Raw genomic sequence first — 19,331 nt, 5'->3', positions numbered from 1 at the left:
CTCAAGAGATCCCAGCGCATCCCTCTCGCCGCATCACTGGTATGGGCCAGTGGAGGCTGAGCAAGTGCGCTAAAGCCGCAAACACTCAACTTGAGTGGAGAATCTGACCATTGCCAGAACTCCAGTTGTCCATTTTTTTATTTTAATAAGTCCCTTGGCCACTGCCGTTTCAACCTTCTAGGTGGGCTATAGGGATGGGTGGAACTAGATAAGGTTTATATTACGATTATAGCTGTAACTAAACGCTAATGCATCCTTACATCTTCTAACAATGACTAAACCGTCAACCCTCGTCATTTGGATCAAGAGAGAAAGTCCACTGTGGCATTCAAAGACGAAGGACAGGAAAATGATTCCGACTCTTAAAAAGAACTTATGCGAATAATTATAATGAAATACGTTAGGGCGCGGCCGTCCTCAACGATTTGGGTCACCGCAAGGTTAGGTCTAGGTCTCTTCCTCGATCCGCTTTCCTTCAATGCTTTATTTAACTCTTAATTATCGAATGGTCAATAGCTGGGTTAAGTAACCCGTTTCCTTTTACAATATATATAGTATAATAGTAGCCCAAGAGAAAAAAAAAAAAAAGAAGAAGCTATTTCACCCTAGAGGTGGGCGAAAATTATATATATATATAGTTGAAACTAATAGCTAACATTGCCATGGATACGACCCTTATTCATGAATGAACCATTGATAAATAAATACCGTATCCATGACAATTTTAGCTATTAATTTTAATTACAGCTAATTTTTGACCAACTGTTTTTAATTTAAATATTTAATTATTTTCATGAAAACTATGTGGGTCATGGTCCAATTTTGGTGTTGTTTCAGCTATAGAGCTCTTTAAGAATGATCGACCCTATAAATGTGATTGATTTTATTTATCTCCTATTATCCTCTCTGAGGCCATCATTTCTCATTTTGAGCTTTAAATCATTAATTGTTATCTAGTTATAAATATGTATAACTGTCATTCCCAAGCTCTGTCACAAAGCTGAGTCTGAGACTTTACAAGTCAATAATACCAGTTTATTTTGTAGTAAACCTAAAAAAAAGGCTCCAATCTTTTCAGCGATATTTCGAGTATCAGTAAAATATAATTTTAACTGTAGATCGAACAAACCTATCACCATAACACTTTTTACCTCTGTCACACGGCGTTCGGTCACTCCCTGGCCCATTTATAATATGATACCCTCGCAAAGGAAATTCGGGCTAAAAGTTGACCAGGACACACTAGAAGGAATCAGAAACACATGTCCCTCCGTTTCCTTCTTTAACCTCTATACTTGATTCCAGGGCCCTGTTTCATAATGAAAGCTAATAGTATTAGCTCAAAATAGTATAGAAACAAGGTGTTAATTACACTAATACTTATTTTTTTCATAATAGGGAGGACTTAGTGATATTATAGAAGTTAAAAAGTACTAAAGTACAAGTCACTGTTGCACAAGTCAGTGTAATTGTATTAAGTTAAATCGACAAGACTAATAGTATTAGTTTGTACTTTATTATGAAACAGGGCCCAGGATGTGAAAGAGAATAAAACATTTGTGGAGTATTTACATTGGTGGTCACTTCCTAGTAATCAAGTCTACAAGACTAAAATTTTGTATATTACTTAGTTTCCTAGTATTTCAAGACCTGTAAAGGTATGTGCTTATCTTTGCTTTTCGTGGAGCTTCTCTTAATTGTAGAAATGCAAAAACAGTGGCTTGTCTCTCCTTAGTCATTCACTCCCTAGCCTCATGACAATTTTTATGTGGCTAGAGGGTTCCTTGGAATCTTGGGGTTCCGTGAAATAATTTAGGCATTAGGAATTTCCACGTCAACTCAACACAGTTTGAATCTTACTTATCATCTGACTTTCTTCAAATTTGCATGGGTTTTGTTGTAGGTATCCAAGCCTTTCTTAGCTGATAATACTCCATTTAATATTCTATTTGTATCAAATAGTAATGTCGAGCTTCCTCCATTAATCTATTTCTTTTGCCATTTTTTTACTAGTAGTAATAGGGTTCCGCTACCAAAAAGAGACCAGAATTACAAAGAAAAGCCAAATATTTCTTTATTTTTTTTTTCAATACCCTCTACTAGAATACCTTAACTTTGACTGGTAGGATTCTCAATAGGTTCAGGACACTGAATCCTGTAAAATGAATAAACAAGGCATTATCAATCTTCTTTCATACATTAAATTTCATTAAAAAGAGGATTTATTTTCATCTCCTACCCAAAATCAACTGAAATAGCAGTTCATGTACTGAGTTTCGTCTTACCATTTTGGTATGTTTTCTTGTTTTGTTTTTTAAATTATGAAAAATTTTCCCCAATTAAGTGGGTTCTTGTATATAAAAAAAAATACTAAAAGCTTCCATTAGTTCCCTTTGCTCATAATTAATTATGATGTTTGTTTGTGTTATATAAGATGTTCAAAACAATATTTGTATAAATTATGTTCTATGTTGGGTTTGATTAAGTATTTTTAAGCAGGACAAGTTTTTTTTGTTAGTTTTATACTACGTTCTATGTTGAAAATCGTTGATCAAATAAGGCTGATCACTACTAAATAAATAGAATTCTTACAGTAATTTAGTGTTCTATTTGGTTATATCATTCCTTCGTCGTATACGTTACTCACTAGAATAAGAGTTTTTAAACATAAAAATCACGAAAACTTTAATATTACGTGAGTGCCTGTTTCAGAATATTATCAAGGAGCATTCCCTAAAAATGCAGTACAAATAAATTGAATCAATCAACTTTAATTTGGTTTTAAAAATTGATAGCTAAACAGCACCAGAATTGGATATGACCCATAGTTAGTACGTAGTTACTAGTAACTAGCTGAAACTACTTACCCTTTACCATCGGAAACAAATGACGCGGAACCAGAAAAATGGTCTACCTGTGATGGTGTTGCCAAGTTATTCGACGGATTCTACTTCTAAATTTCCAAATCTAGTTTAAACCTACTTTGAATATAACTGTCTCAGTATCTGTATTGACCAATATATGTCTTTATCTTGAAACAATTATTTTAATTGACAAGAAACCAACCTCTTATTTTCCGTATCAGAATAATTTATACAATTAATACTTTATCAAAGAAGGAAAATGTATTGGATATCATTCATTCATCATAGTTTTCCGAAATGAATCCGTCAATACTTCTTCATAAAAATACAGTTTCTAGCCTGTTTTGCAAACAATAGCATTAATACCTTCCACTTTTCTACTTTCCATCATCTTAGTGAAGACAATAGTACATTATAGATGGATACTTGATAACAGAAGATGAAACTCGAAGACGGAGATGCACGGTCGAGCACGCCTCATTCAGAGCGGCGCCGATTCGAGTATTGACTCTCTGATATTCTACAAATGCAATTAACTTGGGAAGTTATTACGTAAAACTTGACGTAATTAGGGTGGCGTGCTACTGTGTAACCTACTCGATAACGTTATAGTGTGCTAGCATAACTATAGAAAGTAAAACTATCAGTAACGGTAGAAAGTATACACACGAAAGCTAAGTGAATAAAAACTGTCACACATTATCCAATCTGTAATCTTAGTTCTTAAATGTAATATTCTTTTCGGTTTAAAGCTGAGTGTTTTCAAACATAGTTCACATTAAAGCTCTTCTTGGCATCCAATAAATAGAAAACCAATCTTTCTCATTATTTTTTTCTTTATTTCTGTTGGAATAGACGAATTACGGGAACGAATTTATATGGATTCCTTACTATAGTTTTTCCTGATAGATGTTCCTTTGATTATATACATTTTTTAGAGTGAAATTTTGAGTCGCTTTTTGAGCCAGAACACTTTTATGGGGTACAATAAAGAATAATATTTTTAAAAATTAAAAAATAAAACGAAAAATAGCTAAAACAAATGTTTGTGAATTTTATCTTGTTTCCTAATCTTGGCAAGTTTTTTCGAATCTATATTAACATTAACTCGATTCTTATTTTTCATATTCATGAAGAGTTTCTTATCAGAACAGTGGCACAATCTATCAAATAATGATTTAAAACATCATTTGTTCATAACATATCCGTCGCAGGGAAATGATAAAAATGGGAATGGATGAAATCCATAAGGTAGATGATCAATTCGCGGAAGATAACAACTCTTTGGGGTGATTTCTTTAAAGAAAGTAACTGATTTGATCTAATCCCTTAGTTGTTTTAGTGAAAAGATGAAATAATATTGTTTAGATATTAAAAATATTTATTTAGTTAACGATGCATTATTAAATGTAGAGTAGAAAATACAACAATAGTCATTGAAACAAAATTATTTATTCTAAACTAATTAACAAAAGAAATGGGAATGTTTAAAAACAATTCACCCCATACAGTTATTACTACTTATTGTTGCATTAATAATGGCTTATTACCTTTTAATATCTGAACAATATTTTTCAACCTCGCAATATATCGATTCTTAGAATATTTAGGAGCTTTAAACGTGGTACATCCGTGTCTCCATGCCAAGAATATAGTTAGTGGAGAAAATACTACAAATATATGGTTCTTTTAAGAGATATTTTCCTATTCCCTTAGAATTTGGTATAAGAGAAATTGGCAATTAAGTCTTCAGAAAGAAGCAAATCAAAGGTCTTCTTGGTAGTAAGTTGATAAATAGGAGACAATAAGCAATTTAAGGCCAACTTACACGATTAATATTATTCAACGTGGTATATCTAGGACCCTATGTCAATATCATTACTAAAATCTATATCTCAGACAATCAGTTTATTGACAATATACGATATTGACTCAATAATTTAGTTCATTACGATTGAAACGTGGTACATAGAGTGCCACATGTCAATTTTATTGCTACAATATACTCCTCAAGCGGTCAATATATTGACAAAATTCGATATTGACTTAATCACATTAAGAGTAAGTGCCTGTTTATATATTTTCAGAGCTTACAATCATCTCAATGTAAGTGTTTACAAGACATATCTATCAAGAGAAAATAGGTAATAGTGATGAATGATCTCATACATACTAAAATAAAATAAAATAAATTAAATAAATGAATAAAAAAAAAGTTCTTAAAATATATACAAACAGAAGAAGTAGATTAAAAATGTATTCATACACTTGTCAATTTCGTTTTATAAACAAACAAGTAATCAGTTTGGATAAATATCAGGCTAAAAAGACGAGCAATTCGTGCCCACCTTTGGTATTTATTATAATTATACTTTTGCCAACTACATCAACGACGCCGACGTCCGATGACACATTGGAGCCTGGAGGCAGTTGCGATGTTCAACAGGTGGATATGAATTGTAAATTGCGCCGATAACCCATTACTGGAGCAGAATAAAGAGAAGCATATATGCAACCACATTCCGGTCACACTTTCTATAAGAATAAAGCCTAATACGTGACTCAGCGCTTGAGCCCAATCAACAGGTCGAAACAAGAGTCTTAGGAGGGGTTGCTGTCCTTACTCAATGGGCCCTATCAACTGATCATTAAAATCGAAAAATACATCTATTAATTGTAATAAGATCGCTATAGCATACTTACATTATCGTTTTTATAGATCTTTATTGCCAGGTCTGGCTGTTGAGCCTTACACTTTGTTAACATAACTCAATCGGCATTTTGGATCAGAAAATTTGGGAAAGTTGATAGCTGAGTGTAATAGCAATAAGAATGAATTCGATTAATACTATATTCACACATATATTGATGACTATAAAGAATATTTTAAGAACATTAATTAAATCTGTTTTAGCAATCATTTTACATAACTGAGGGTGAATATTTAACTTATTTTAAGAATATTCATTAAATGTATTTTTATTTTGTTTTTAGGCAGTTGCGGTGTCAGCAGTAGCCGGGCAGTATGATGGCCCGCTACCGCCCCGCCCCGTGGTGCCCGGGGCCCTGCCCATAGGGAGGAATCGGGGCCCGCTGCCCGTGGCCCTGCCGCCGAGGAGGATAGGAGGCCGCGGCCGGGCCCCAGCGCCCCCGGGCGTCCAGCTGCCCGCCATCAGGAGCAGACCACCGCCACAGCTGCCCCCGCGCCCTGTCGTCGAGCCCGAGGAGGACCTGACCCCAACCACCATCCCGCCCCCGACCTACCAGCCCACAACCTTCCAGCCTCCCATCTTCAGGGCATCCCTCTCTCCAGCGGACCTACCAGTTCCCTCCAGGCAGCAGGTAACCACCATCAATGTTAAAATTAAATATTACTCATTTCAGAAGCCACACATGGGCTATAATAGACCAGCCTTTGCATGAGTCAGGTAGAACCTTAAAGATTATCTAAATAAGCTTTCAAGGAACACCTAAGTGAGTCCCTCATTATAATTAAGGTTCTTAAACTCAAAAAATATATAGCTGTCAGGAAAATTTTATACATTGGATAAAATTTCTAAATTTATTTTAAAGTAACCTTGATTTTTGTGTTATAAATATTTCATAAGATATTGAAATCAGACAGTGGTAGTTGATCAAATTAAATCTGGATCAATATCAGTGCTGGTTATTCTATCTCTCTAGATTCAAAAAATTAAAAATACTATTACTTTATATTACAACTTATTAAAAATAAATATAAAGTATTTATTAGAGATTGAACTAACCAACAGTTCATGGTGGAACACCTCCATCCTGACAAACACAGTCACTGAAGCCTCTGAGCTTTGCCAAAAGCTGTAGAGGAGGGAGTATGCTTGTTGGATAGAGTACTCATTCCTATAAAATTTTCTGGAACACACATTTGTCATGCCCAAATTTCTCACTCCAGTGCAAGTATAGCTTTATTAACTTCCCCTACCATTGTATGTTAGTACCACCAAGTTATATTCTGTTCTCCTAATACTGTAACATTTAATAGTTGAAGTTATTTCGTGATGTCATATTAGTAAATTTTTACACTATTGCAATTACAGTGTCTGAATTTAAAAAGATTGTGTCTTCTTTTGTTTAAATCAAAGACCAATTCCTCCTGTTAAAACAATGCATGTAACTAAGTTTAAAACAGAAAAGTGGACCACTTTAACCACCATAATTGTACTTCACTTGTATAAACCTCTCTTGCCATTACCCAAGAACTGCCACCAGCTAATATTTCCATGCAGGCAAAACAATCAAACCTATCCTTTTATTTTACTCTTAAAACGTCAAAATCTAATAAAAATTAGTAATTGAGATAAATCCTATCTTGTTGTGATGCATTTCTATGTTTTGTTTATATTAGTAATCCCTTGAAAGAGAAGAAACAACATAACACATCAAATACTCTTGAAACAGTGTTATACTACTAATTTTCAATCTTTAATATAATAATTAAATAACAGACAGTGTATAGATTGGCCTCATTTTCAGAAGTTAAGGTAATTTTTTATGTTAATCTATACAATACTGATAATTAATTTTTTTTTAAATACTGATATAGACAATGGTTCCACATAAGTGAATCAAACTTTTGTTTAAATAAATTTCTATGTCTGTTTAATAATCCTAATCATATAAAACATCTCAAAAAGACATGGGTATACAAATTATTCTGTGAATATCCTGCAAGGCATGAGAAATCATAAATAACAAATATGAAGACATTTATTTTATACTTCACTGAATAATTTTGTATATAAAATAAAATCCGAATTGTTCTATAACTGTCAAATTTCATAATTCATCTATGACAGCAAAACTACTAATATAATATTGTTGACCAATGATAATTAAACTAAGCAGAATCCATTATTAATTTCATCAACTTATTGACTTTTTCATTATCACAGTTCCCGTCTGAAGCCTCCCAAGAAGAAACAGCCACATACAGACCAAGGACAAGTATTGAGGAAGATATCAGTCGTCAAGAAATTCCTGCGGCTCGCCCAAGTCCAATCGATGAAAACTTTTCAAAAGTTAGAACATCACAAGAAGACCAAGGATTTACGAGAGGTCGGCCTGCATCGTCACAGGAAGCAACCTACCCCAGACCTTCTCGCCCTACAATACAAGATGCCCAACCAACCTTTCAGAGAGCCAGGCCCTCTTCGCAAGAACAGAGCTACTCAAGACCTAGGATACAGCAAGCACAGGTGATTTCATTTGGTAGTGTAAAATCATGGTTAAGATTCTGAGATTGATGTATCAAGAGACAACAATCTAAGATAAAAAGTTAAAATAACATATTTAAAATATACCAATAATTAGCCAATAGATGACTTTCTTTCATTTGAAATTAGCTTCAACTTTTTGCATTAAAAAAAATCAAACAAAAGTAACAGTCCATTCTTGGTTTGAGAGCATAAGGATGCGAAACTAAACATAAAATAAAAAAAGTAATTTAAAGGAAAAGGAATCTTCATATTAAAAAAAAGTTTTAATTTCCTTCTTATTAGGGTATCCAATCTTTACTTTAGGTATAAGCTTCCAATGGATTAAAACACTTTTGTTCTCTTGATTCTCAATTTCCAACAATGTATTGAAAAAAAAATAAGCTAATTCATTATGAAAAAGAAATTCTGTTTAAGGAGTGTCTCAATAATTGATCATTTAATTTGAGAAAACTCCATGTTGCCAGTAAAAAATCCACTAGAACATAAATTAGTAAAAATAATGAAATTATGTTTTTTTAACTCTCACCTATCTCCAACTAACATATTGAATATATTATCTCTGATATTCCTTAAAAAAAGGTTCCAATTTTATTTATAGATTAAAATAAATTTTAAAATAATTGCTACTCATCAATTAAATTACAGCAATTCAATTTTATCAATTATTAGCACTTAATTTGGATGATATAAATGGCATTTCTATATCACATTATAAAACACAATTAATAACAGATTATAAGTATAACTAAATAATTTTTTCTTCATTTATTTAGGAAGAGCAAAACTTAGTGAGAGGCAGAACTGAAGCAAAGCCAAGTTACAACCGAGCTTCATCACAGGCAAGGCCAAAACCAATTCCTCAGGAACAAGTACAACAAGCTGCTCCAGGACCAAGGAGGGGAAAACCAACATCCCAAGTATGATATGAATAAAGATATCTTAAATACATATAGACATCTTAAATGAATAATTTTTAAATTATTATGATGATATGAATTTTATAATAATTAGAGTCCGAATTTTAGTGCAATTGTATCTTTTAATTAGGAGACAGTAAAATGGGAATTTTGATTGGAAGAATATTTTTAAATATTCCTTTCTACATAGTACTTCACATATTTTTTTCTAAAACTTAAAATTGGAGTAGTTTTAACAAGTTGAAAAATTTGTATTCCAACCTTCTTAATAGGAATACAGAATCATTTAATATAATTAGTTCTTCATAAAACTCTTCAATTATGGAATTTTTTAAAGGTTTTTAGTGAATGTAGTTTTTTATGTATGTTTGAAGAAATTTAAAGATTACATAGATTTTAATCTAATTAAAACAATAAAGTTGATTATTGCTGCAGTATTATGACCTAAACTACTAAAGAAATTACAACTTCACCATGGCTTATTAATGACGATAAGTGCAGTTTCCCTTGTAATATACCAGTACCAATAACATAACAGACAATTTGGTTTATTAAACAGTAATATAAAATTTTAAACTCCATCAGTAAAAAAATTTTAAACGAACAAACAAACTCTTTAATAATAAGTCATGGAACTAACCAAATACACTGACAGCTGTTATAGTTTTGTGTGTACTTCCATCTTCAACATTACCGAACAATTTATTGTAATATTATTATCTTTACATTGTACTCCTACTTGACAAATCATTATCAAGTAAATTTATTAAAATAATATTTTTCCGCATTTTTCACTCATTATGTACTTTGATGCCTGGAAGTTAAATTTCACCTCTAATCTGTCTTACTTATAAGAAGCACCATGGAATCAACAATTAATTTCTTCACATGTTGGTCACCAAATAGATGACATCATTGATGCGTGTGATTTAGTTTTATTTTTTGGATGAATTTTTGAAAGATGATATTATTTTTAATTTGTTATATAAATAACTTCTACAAAGTATAATTCAAAGTAAATGGTTCTACAATATTCAATTATTATTTAAATATTTATTTCTGAAAAATATACTTAAACATTATTTTAAATTTATTTGCTTCAGGTAATTAAAAAATACAGAGAAGACAATCCCGATGGCAGTATTACTTGGGGATTCGAAAATGATGATGGCACATTCAAAGAAGAGACAATTGGAACAGATTGTGTAACTTATGGCAAATATGGGTGAGGATTTATAACTTTTTTATTATATGGACCATTTGTATCCAATGGAGTTAAACCTTAAAAACCCTCATTACACTGGTTCAAGTTAACTTTTATTTAGTAGCGGCTGGCTCCACAGAATGAAAACTTGACTTCCTCTCCTCTTCCCTATGATGGTTAGAATAGAGTGGTAACATGTAGAAAGTCTCCCTCCATATGCCAAAAATGTCCAGTAAAAGGTTAAAAAAAGCTTCATTTTTTGAAAAATAAATTTTAATGTTAGGGGAACAACCATAACAGATATCTAATACATTATTATAATAATTCAGATATTTTGTAATTAACTTTTTGTTTTCTTTTTTATTTAGTCAGTTTTTTAATTAATATTTTTTTTCTCTGTATATAAGTTATAATTAAGTGTGGCCATACTGTTTTATGGGCAATAAATGTTATTATAAAATTAAAATTACCATTTTAATTGTTCTAAAGGGGCTTAGTCCCAGAATAATAAACTATTTTTTATTTCATTTCTTTAACTCAAACAATCAAAACAATTAAAATATAAACATACATAATTGAACACTATTATCTGCTATGAATTAATTCCTCTCATGAAAGTATAATAATTCTATCACTGGAAAAAGTAAGATTAGTTAAATATCAATAAATTGCAGAAAAACCAATCAGAGGCTGTGGAGGCTGACTAAATTGAGATACAAACTTTGCACTCTTGAGTCAAAAACAGTGTTGGTTCAAATCTGGTCTGGGCTGGTTGATTTTTATTTCATGGCAGACCCCCAGAATAAGTCTCAACTTTAACCTGAGACAATCTGGTATCCTGTCTTCCCTGTTTCAACTTGGAGAACCTGAGAATGTGATAACCCTCTACCCTGCCCCCCCCCAAAAAAAATGTCATATTTTTTTACATTAGTAAATGCTATACTGTCTAAAGGACATAATTGTACTAATAAACTGATTTCCATGATCTCTATATATAAATTTAGCCTTTTGAACCTTCTTCTTTATTTCTTAATAAAAATAATGGATAAATTAATTATTTATATAACAAATATTATAAAATATAACTCTGATCAATTTCTTTCAGGTACTATGACCCTGATGGAGTAAGGCGTGAATACACTTATTCTTCAGGAATACCCTGTGAAAAGCGAGACCAAGATTCGATAGTAGGAGCTACAAATGAAGGATATATTGACTACACCAACAATAAATATGTTCTACCAAATGGACAAGAAGTAGCACTGGACAATATGGGTAAAAACAAAGCAAGGCGGCCAGTTTATAGAAATTAAGTAATATCTAAGAAAACAATTGTAAATACAGGACATAAATTTAAAATTCAGTTGGAAACTGTACAAATGTATCGAATCTTTTCCACAAGCTAATTTATGACAAGTAATTAAAATTAGGTCTACAAAACCATAATTTTAGCTTAAGTTGTATAATTGTTAATGCATTATATAAAAATTTTAAAAAGTGCAATGCATTTATAATTTAAACAAAAGACTGGTAGTGTTCTGTAACAAGCAAGTTAAGATTAATATAATGAGTACTTTTTTAAGAGCTTTATTGATCCTAACTCTTTTCAGTAATTAATTCAAAAGCATATTGAAACTTTATAGATAGATTAAAAATATCTATGATTGATTTGTAATACAGTAAATACCAGAAAGCAAAAAAAAAAATTAGCATTGGTAATTGTTTATACACATTCCACTCAATTCTGAAACAAGGAAGTTAACTTAAACAATAAAGAATTAGCAAATATAGTAATTGACGTAAAATATAGTATATTGTTACAGATAAATGTGTAAAAATAGAGAAAAAAAAAAATTAAAAATGAGTGTTTCTCTTACTCAATTATAGATTTTCTACTGAAATATTTTAAAAGTCAGTAAATTGCACTATCATTCTTAATTTTTTTTTAATCATAAGATTGTTTCCTGATAATTATGTTGTAATAATTTGTTTCCAATAGATTTCAAAAAAACCTAAGCATACTTTTGTAACAGTATTTTGTGTAATAAAACATTGAATAAATAATAGGTTCAAATAAATATTTTGTTTTTATCCTATTCTTTATTTTTTTTTTCCTATCTCCTAATTTAATTTATTAAGCTAATACAATATACACAGAGGAAAGTCTACATATTTACAGTGCCCTTCCTTTAAAATAAGAAATAATATCAGCAAAAAATACTTAATGCTTTAATATCCCAGGTCCCAAGTATTTTTTTTTCCTTTTCTCCTTTTTGTTTCTATTGGCTCTAAATTACACACAGATATGAATTTTACACACAAAAGAAAATTAATGCATTTTACATGTGACAGTAGGCTACTGACACACTATATTGAAATCTGGTTCATGGCTATAATTTACAATACTTTCTCTAAAAATAAATGTGTTTAGGTACAATGCATATTTAACTTAAATAAAATGTGAATGTAGTGTTTTAATTACAACACAAGTAAAACAAATAGTAAATCATAGAAGTAACTGAAACTTCAGAATACTTTCAACAAAATGGTTAAACAAGTATGATTTTAGTAACAGTTCAATTCTTATTTATTTTATGATTAAACAATAGTTTAAATGAAGCTATGGAATAATAATATGATAATAGTAGTAAGACTGAAATAGTTTAAGATATCCACCATATTTCTGTTTCTAAACTCTCAAAGGTGTATCACCTGCAGGTGACAATAGAGGCTAGAAGGTTAATATGTTCAGGGCTGTTTGTGAGTAAGCTCGGACAAATGGTATGAATCAGCACCACTATGTTTTTACAGATTGCTTTGTTATTTGTGTAAAAGTATGATGTAGGAGAGTTAAAGGTAAAAGACAAAGTAATAAAAATTAATTAATGGTACCACAAATTTGTAGTACTATTTATAATGATCAACAATGATGCATACTTAGATACTAATAGCAGAGATCAAGGTTTAAAATAGGTTCTTAAGGACCTTGCTATTAGAAAGCAGTCGATTTATTATTAACAAATTATGGATCCAGATGTGATAAAAAAATATACAAAAATAACAAACCACCACCAAAAACTTTATTAATTTATTTTCATCAAAGCACAACATTTGGGCTATCTACAGCCATTTTTAAGTCTATTAAGCATCATTTAAATCTACACCGTTTTATTTAAACTCATCTAAGATAAACTTTGTTGATATTTCATTTCTTCCTTTGGTAAATAACCATGGTAGTAGAGTCATACCACTGAATTGAATAGATACAGAATTGTAGCCTAAATTGGTTTATTTTATCTATAAAACAAGCAAGGCATTGGAAGTAGGAAATATGGCTTGAGAATTAAAGAAAGAATAAATAAAAACACATAAAAAAAATTTATTATGGCAGTATATAAAATTAAAAATAAATCATGGTCCATTAGATTAATGAGAGTGAGAGAATTAAAACAGTAGAGCACTGGTTTACTAAGCTAAATGAACTTGGTTTAAACTCTGACCTGACATAATGGCAATTTCTTCACATAAAAGATGAGTGGCGGATCATGAGTAAATAAGGCTAGGCATCAGTAATCTCAAGAATATCATAAGGTAGAAAATGATATCTCTCGACAGTTCCTGGATCATTTAAAGTTTTTATGGCTTCATCAGTACTTATTTATTCAAGTTAGTTTAGTAAACCACAACTTAATTTAGTTCATGAACTAAACGTGGTAATATCAGATTTTTTTTTTTTTTTAAATGAACAAAAACAGAGTAATTGACAGAATAAAAAATAAAACAATGCAGAATTGACAAAAAAATACAAAAACTTTTTTGTTCTAAATATTTATTTATAAGTATAACAGTAAAAAAAAAAATTTTCTTTGTTCTAAGCCATTCCCTAGGGACCTAAAACGTACTATATTAATAAACATAAACATAATATTTTAAATAAATATTAAATTGATACTTCTGAATAATTTTACAATCAAATACACAAGATCACTATTAAATTTTTCTCGATAAGTTTCTATACATAAAATTAATAATAAATGATTGGAGGACGTGATCCCGTACACAGTTAGAATAAATTACATAAGGACATGTCACAATGATTCTAACTGTAACCTGCCCTTGTTAAGCCTCCCTCAGTATTGCCTGCCTCCACCTCCACGCCTCATCATATTCGGTGTAACTCTAGATGGTGGTGTGATACATACGTCAATAAACTCCCCAATGTTGAACCTAAAAAACCAAGGATTAAATTAATATAATATTTAATAAAAAATACAAACATTTAAGCTTAAAATATATATGAAGCATGTCTACACTTAAGCCATCAGCAAATTTTACAAAAACAATTACAGGAGACTAAACACCTAGGATCCCAGATCAAAGTCTGGATGTGGCTGAGAATTGATTAATTCAATTATAGTAGCCACACATTATCTGTGAGGTTGAAAGACCACCCTAGGATACACACAGCCTCTATAAAATGAGTTATTTACTCTTGCTGCGTTAGAAAAAAAAGAAAAACCTGGTGGTTATGTGAGGATATTTATATCCATGCCCTTGTACCAGTTTATATTTATCAAAAAAACAGAATATCTCCTTCCCCAACTATGAAGCTTTATAAGTGAGTTAAAGAATAATACTCTATCACCACTGTAGTGGTATCAATATTTTCAAAAACACCAATGCTGTTCAAAACATTAAACCCGGCCCTATCCTCCCATCATATTTTCAAGCATAAAATTATACAAAACTAACTCACTGCCTCCCCCACTTGAGGCATTTGTGAAGTCCACAAGCCAATGGGTGGCAATCATAAAATAGGCGTGGGAGTGACAAACCGGCCCTACGAAAAAACCACATCAAGAAACACGCGATGTATGAGGAAATACATCACGCAAGGACTTGGACCTCTATGGTCTGTCACCCAATAATAATAATAATAATAATAATAAAAATTACTACCTGAGGGAAGCGAGAGTTCTATTGTCACTTGGGCTTGATTGGCCAGTAACTGTTGTCCCTATGTGCCGAAACCTGTACCCTGGGGTAGCCTGATGAGGATAAACCAAAGAAAAATCAAACATCGTTCCTCTTGCTCTTGCATCCTCATTCACTTCTTTAACAAGTCCAGTTATTTCACGTAATGTAGCATCTAACCTGCAACAAAATATAAAATAAGAAACCTGAGTCTAGAACCACATTAAACATTGATAAATAGCCTAACACATATCTCCTCTCAAGTTATTAAGTTACCTTCAAAGAAAAAATGAATAATTTTTTTAAAAATTAAATTTAGTTTAATTTTAGGTCTCACAGCTAAATCCTAAATTTGAAGTCTTCACTTGAAAGTACAATAAAATTAACATGCCCTATATAGATGCCAGTAGATTATTAAATGGCTTACACTTTTATTGAGTGTTAAGACTAGCACTTAAAAGACCCTTGTCTAATTAAAACATCTGTTCAGTTATTCACTAATGTGATCAGAGTGCCATCTTCATCAAAAAGAAATATGGGACGAAAGATAGTTAAATTTAATAATTTGCACAGTAGGGTAATACAAAAATATTGTCTATTAAAAAAAGACACTTATAATTTTTAAGGAATTAAAAGTAGTTCTTAACACAATTTAGAAAAAAAAAATGTAAAAACCAGCATTCATCCAGGTGCCTCATACAGTTCACCAGCCTGGTCCAGCCTTCATGGTATCTCTCAAACCCGACCAGATTAAAAAAAAATTCTTTGAGGCCAAAACAGAAAGGATCACAAAAATACAGGACAAACTACGTCCCATAATGGGTGATGGTGGGACGCAGGACAGTCATGATATGAGATAGTCCCAGAACAGGTGGCAACCCCAAATGTGTCCCTCACCAAAGACTCCCTTGTTCTGTAGATATGTGGACAATACTCTCGTGACATAAAAAATCTATCAAGACATTAATTATATAAATAATTAAATCATTATACAAGACAATGGCTTACTTATAACTTTTTTTATAACTGAAGCTATTTATAAGAACTCAGGTAAAAAGCAAATACAAGAATTGAAAAAGTAATAAAAATATACCAGCCTTCAATGAGAAAAAAAATATATAAATAAATATATTCTGCAAAGTCAAAAATAAAGGTTTTGTTAAAACAGTTAAGACAACTTAATGTTTTGATTGAGAAAAATCAGATCAGATACTGAATAATATGAAAAGAAATTAAATACAACAAAGGATGATCCACATCAGACCAGGTAAGTTGAATTAATGGTAATTTTTAATAATGTATTTAACCAAAATTATTGTAATTAATGATCAAACAAGTATTAAAGAAGTACTAAGGTAATTGGACATACATATAAGTAAATTTTGATACTAAAAATTGGTCACAAATTAGTAGTGCATGGTATAGCCGTGGATTTATTTTTAGTGATATATTCTGAGGATGAGCGAACAACCCAAAATGTCAAAATTATTGTAACATCAAGACAATCAGGTTATAAACCACTGATGTAAGGTTTTCCAAACTAGGGTAATCTTTAAAGATAAAAACTAATACAATATACTACACAAATAATTGTACTAAGAAGGAGATTCAATCTAATTAGGAGATCCATTGTTTGATGTTTAATTTGTAGTTCTAACCCAAATCAACATTATACATACAAAGCTGTTTATTAGTAATATATAAACAAACAAAAATACCCGTAAAGTAAAAATGAATCAGCTTAGTATTTAATTTGCCTACAATGGGTTATTTCTTGAGTTTTCTACAAGAATAAACTCATTTAATGAATCTTAAATTAAGTTCTTACCAGGTATAAATCTGAAGTTCATTAGAAGGCACTTTACCACCCCTGTAATCAGCAGGACTATTGTGTCTTCCCGTACAACAAAAAACTCTTAGGAGAAGAGGGCAGGTCTGAATAAAAGAGAGATAATGGTTAGTTAGGAAGGGATACAATTATTAATTCATTTTGAAAAAAAAACTAAAATCGAAATTTAAAAATACCTTCTCTCGATCAACGGGTTTGTCCTGCTCATTGAACCTTTCTTCAACCCGAACAAGCGACTCTAATGGAGCTGAAGTCATATTCTAAAACTTATTCACACACCACAACACAGTAGACTTGAAAGTAAACAGTTGAATGAAACCAATGTGTATAGACTCTCTATACAAAGAGATACACAAAATCTCTTTAAATAGCTCACTACTTAAAGAACAATATGGCCATCTTATCCATGACGTAGCCTATCTCTTTGGACTTACAAGATCAACTAATAATTTTTCTTTTAGAATTCACAAAACTATCTTTTGATATAACGAATAGTAAAATTTAAGAATAATTGTTAGTAATTTTAAGACTAGGCATCAATAACGGGCTAAATGCCAAACAAAAGTTAACATTGCTTTGGACCCAAAAAGCTGCTAAATACTGGTACCATTTCCAAATACCGTTTACTAACATAGATACTATTAATGCCACAATCATTAACAGTAACTATGATTGTGAAATTTAGCACACTTTTTGTGTTGTTGCAAGTGGAATTTAGTTTGGTTTTCGGGCTAAATCAAAGTTTTTTTTACTTGGCCAGCTATTGATATTCAGTTTTCGTTCAAATTTTTTCTATACTGTAAAAATAATACCGTTGGTTTAAACATGCATTGCCAACTTTATCTTTCCTTTAACGCTATTAGGGTGAATTCCGCAAAGATGGACGCTCTTATGATGTCATACCAGCAAGGGCAGAGTCCTCCGCTCACGAACTTCACTCTGGACAGTGAGTGCCAGCGTATCTCTAACTTGATCGGATTCACATTAGATAGGCATTTGACTACCTTCAGTCACCTAACGGAGAGGCCCTTGCAGGCTCGAGAGAAGTCTCTCAGACTATAATATGTTTTTACATCGCCGAAGCTCTCATTGCAGCTTAAACTGTAAATTTTTGAGGCCATGATAAGGCTACTATGCCCCCAGGAGTATTACTTCTGAGATACCTCAATAGATTCACGCTGATATATTTTGATTTTCGTATTTATACACTTTAATTCAAAGTTCATTTAATTTGTGGGAACTTAAATTTTTACAACTGGACAGGGTGCAGCCCAACACGGGCAGAGCACCTTATTGATATGACCGTACCTTCATCAGCATTTTTTATTCTTTATGACCCCCTTCTTGGTCCTTTTTGATATAGGGGGGGGAGGTTATCTAGAAGGAAGTAACTAGTCTATTCTAACCAGAGTGGGGGAAGTCAAGTTTCCATTTTGTGGGACCACCACAGACCCGTAAATCGACCCCGAGACAGGATTCGAACCAGTGCCACTGCAGTCACGAGTTCCAGGTCTAACTCCCTTGCCTGCCAACCATGGTCCTCTTCCAGAATACACTAGCCCCCTTCCACAGTTTACATCTGCCTACTTCTGGTGGCTTCATAATACTGGGGAGGCGAGCACTTCCCAATGTTAAATGCATTCTTCCTAACCTCCCAATCTTGCATGAATGGTAAGGAAGAACATTTTCAGAATAATACCCTTTTGGCTCACCTGCCACTGCCCATTCTACTCCTCCAAGTTCTCTTGCGGCATCTTCTAAAGGTTTGGGATCTTACTTAGCCTGTACCGGAGTTCCTCTAGTAGCGCAGCCAGTCCCTACCTCTTCACTTCTTATTTAATGAAATCCTCCTTGAGGATGAGGTCCTGGGATAGCACTTGGTACCCTCCATCTTGTAATTACCCCAGCATCTCATGTACCAGTTTTCATAGGACCTATGATACTAGCATTCCTCTTACTGAAGAAACTACTTAAGAGGGAATATAGTTCGATGGAATGTCTAACTCCTGCAGTATGCACCACAACCATATAATGTCAAAGACAAAGGATATGTTGAACAAGATCAGGAGATTCTTCTTCGCCCTCTTTCAAATCCTCAGACACTCTCAAACAGGCCATCTATAGTAAATTTGACAGGGATCAAGCAAAACTGTTGTGCATGCCTCACAGCATTGAGGATCGGTTTAAGGCTACCATGTGTTTCAGGAACTTGCAGAGGACTGGGAGGGAGTAATATTGGCCAATAGGCCTTTGGTGATTCCTTATCCT

The 19,331-nt window shown here is 32.1% G+C and overlaps 2 protein-coding genes across 2 annotated transcripts in view; one reads left to right on the top strand and one right to left on the bottom strand.

Annotated features, from left to right (window-relative positions):
- Positions 1–12,336, top strand: part of LOC106680937 (putative uncharacterized protein DDB_G0290521) — a 52,640-nt gene extending 40,304 nt beyond the window's left edge. The window contains exons 2-6 of the mRNA XM_014420979.3: positions 5,859–6,206; positions 7,796–8,098; positions 8,893–9,036; positions 10,140–10,261; positions 11,346–12,336. Coding sequence (XP_014276465.1) covers positions 5,859–6,206; positions 7,796–8,098; positions 8,893–9,036; positions 10,140–10,261; positions 11,346–11,553 — 1,125 coding nt within the window. The 3' untranslated portion in view covers positions 11,554–12,336. The remainder of the gene's footprint in view (positions 1–5,858; positions 6,207–7,795; positions 8,099–8,892; positions 9,037–10,139; positions 10,262–11,345) is intronic.
- A 1,887-nt stretch (positions 12,337–14,223) lies between these two features.
- Positions 14,224–17,401, bottom strand: Bin1 (histone deacetylase complex subunit SAP18). Its single transcript, XM_014420992.3, has 4 exons — positions 17,240–17,401; positions 17,043–17,149; positions 15,200–15,394; positions 14,224–14,467 (listed from the first exon to the last, which is right to left on the bottom strand). Exons 1-4 carry the CDS (start codon positions 17,318–17,320, stop codon positions 14,371–14,373), a joined length of 480 nt encoding a protein of 159 aa, XP_014276478.1. The 5' UTR covers positions 17,321–17,401; the 3' UTR covers positions 14,224–14,370.
- Between the last annotated feature and the right edge of the window lie 1,930 nt (positions 17,402–19,331).

Source organism: Halyomorpha halys, unplaced genomic scaffold (genome assembly GCF_000696795.3).
Source record: "Halyomorpha halys isolate HHAL.00 unplaced genomic scaffold, Hhal_1.1 Scaffold299.1, whole genome shotgun sequence".
NCBI lineage: Eukaryota > Metazoa > Arthropoda > Insecta > Hemiptera > Pentatomidae > Halyomorpha > Halyomorpha halys.
This window is presented reverse-complemented; position numbering and strand designations above follow the sequence as displayed.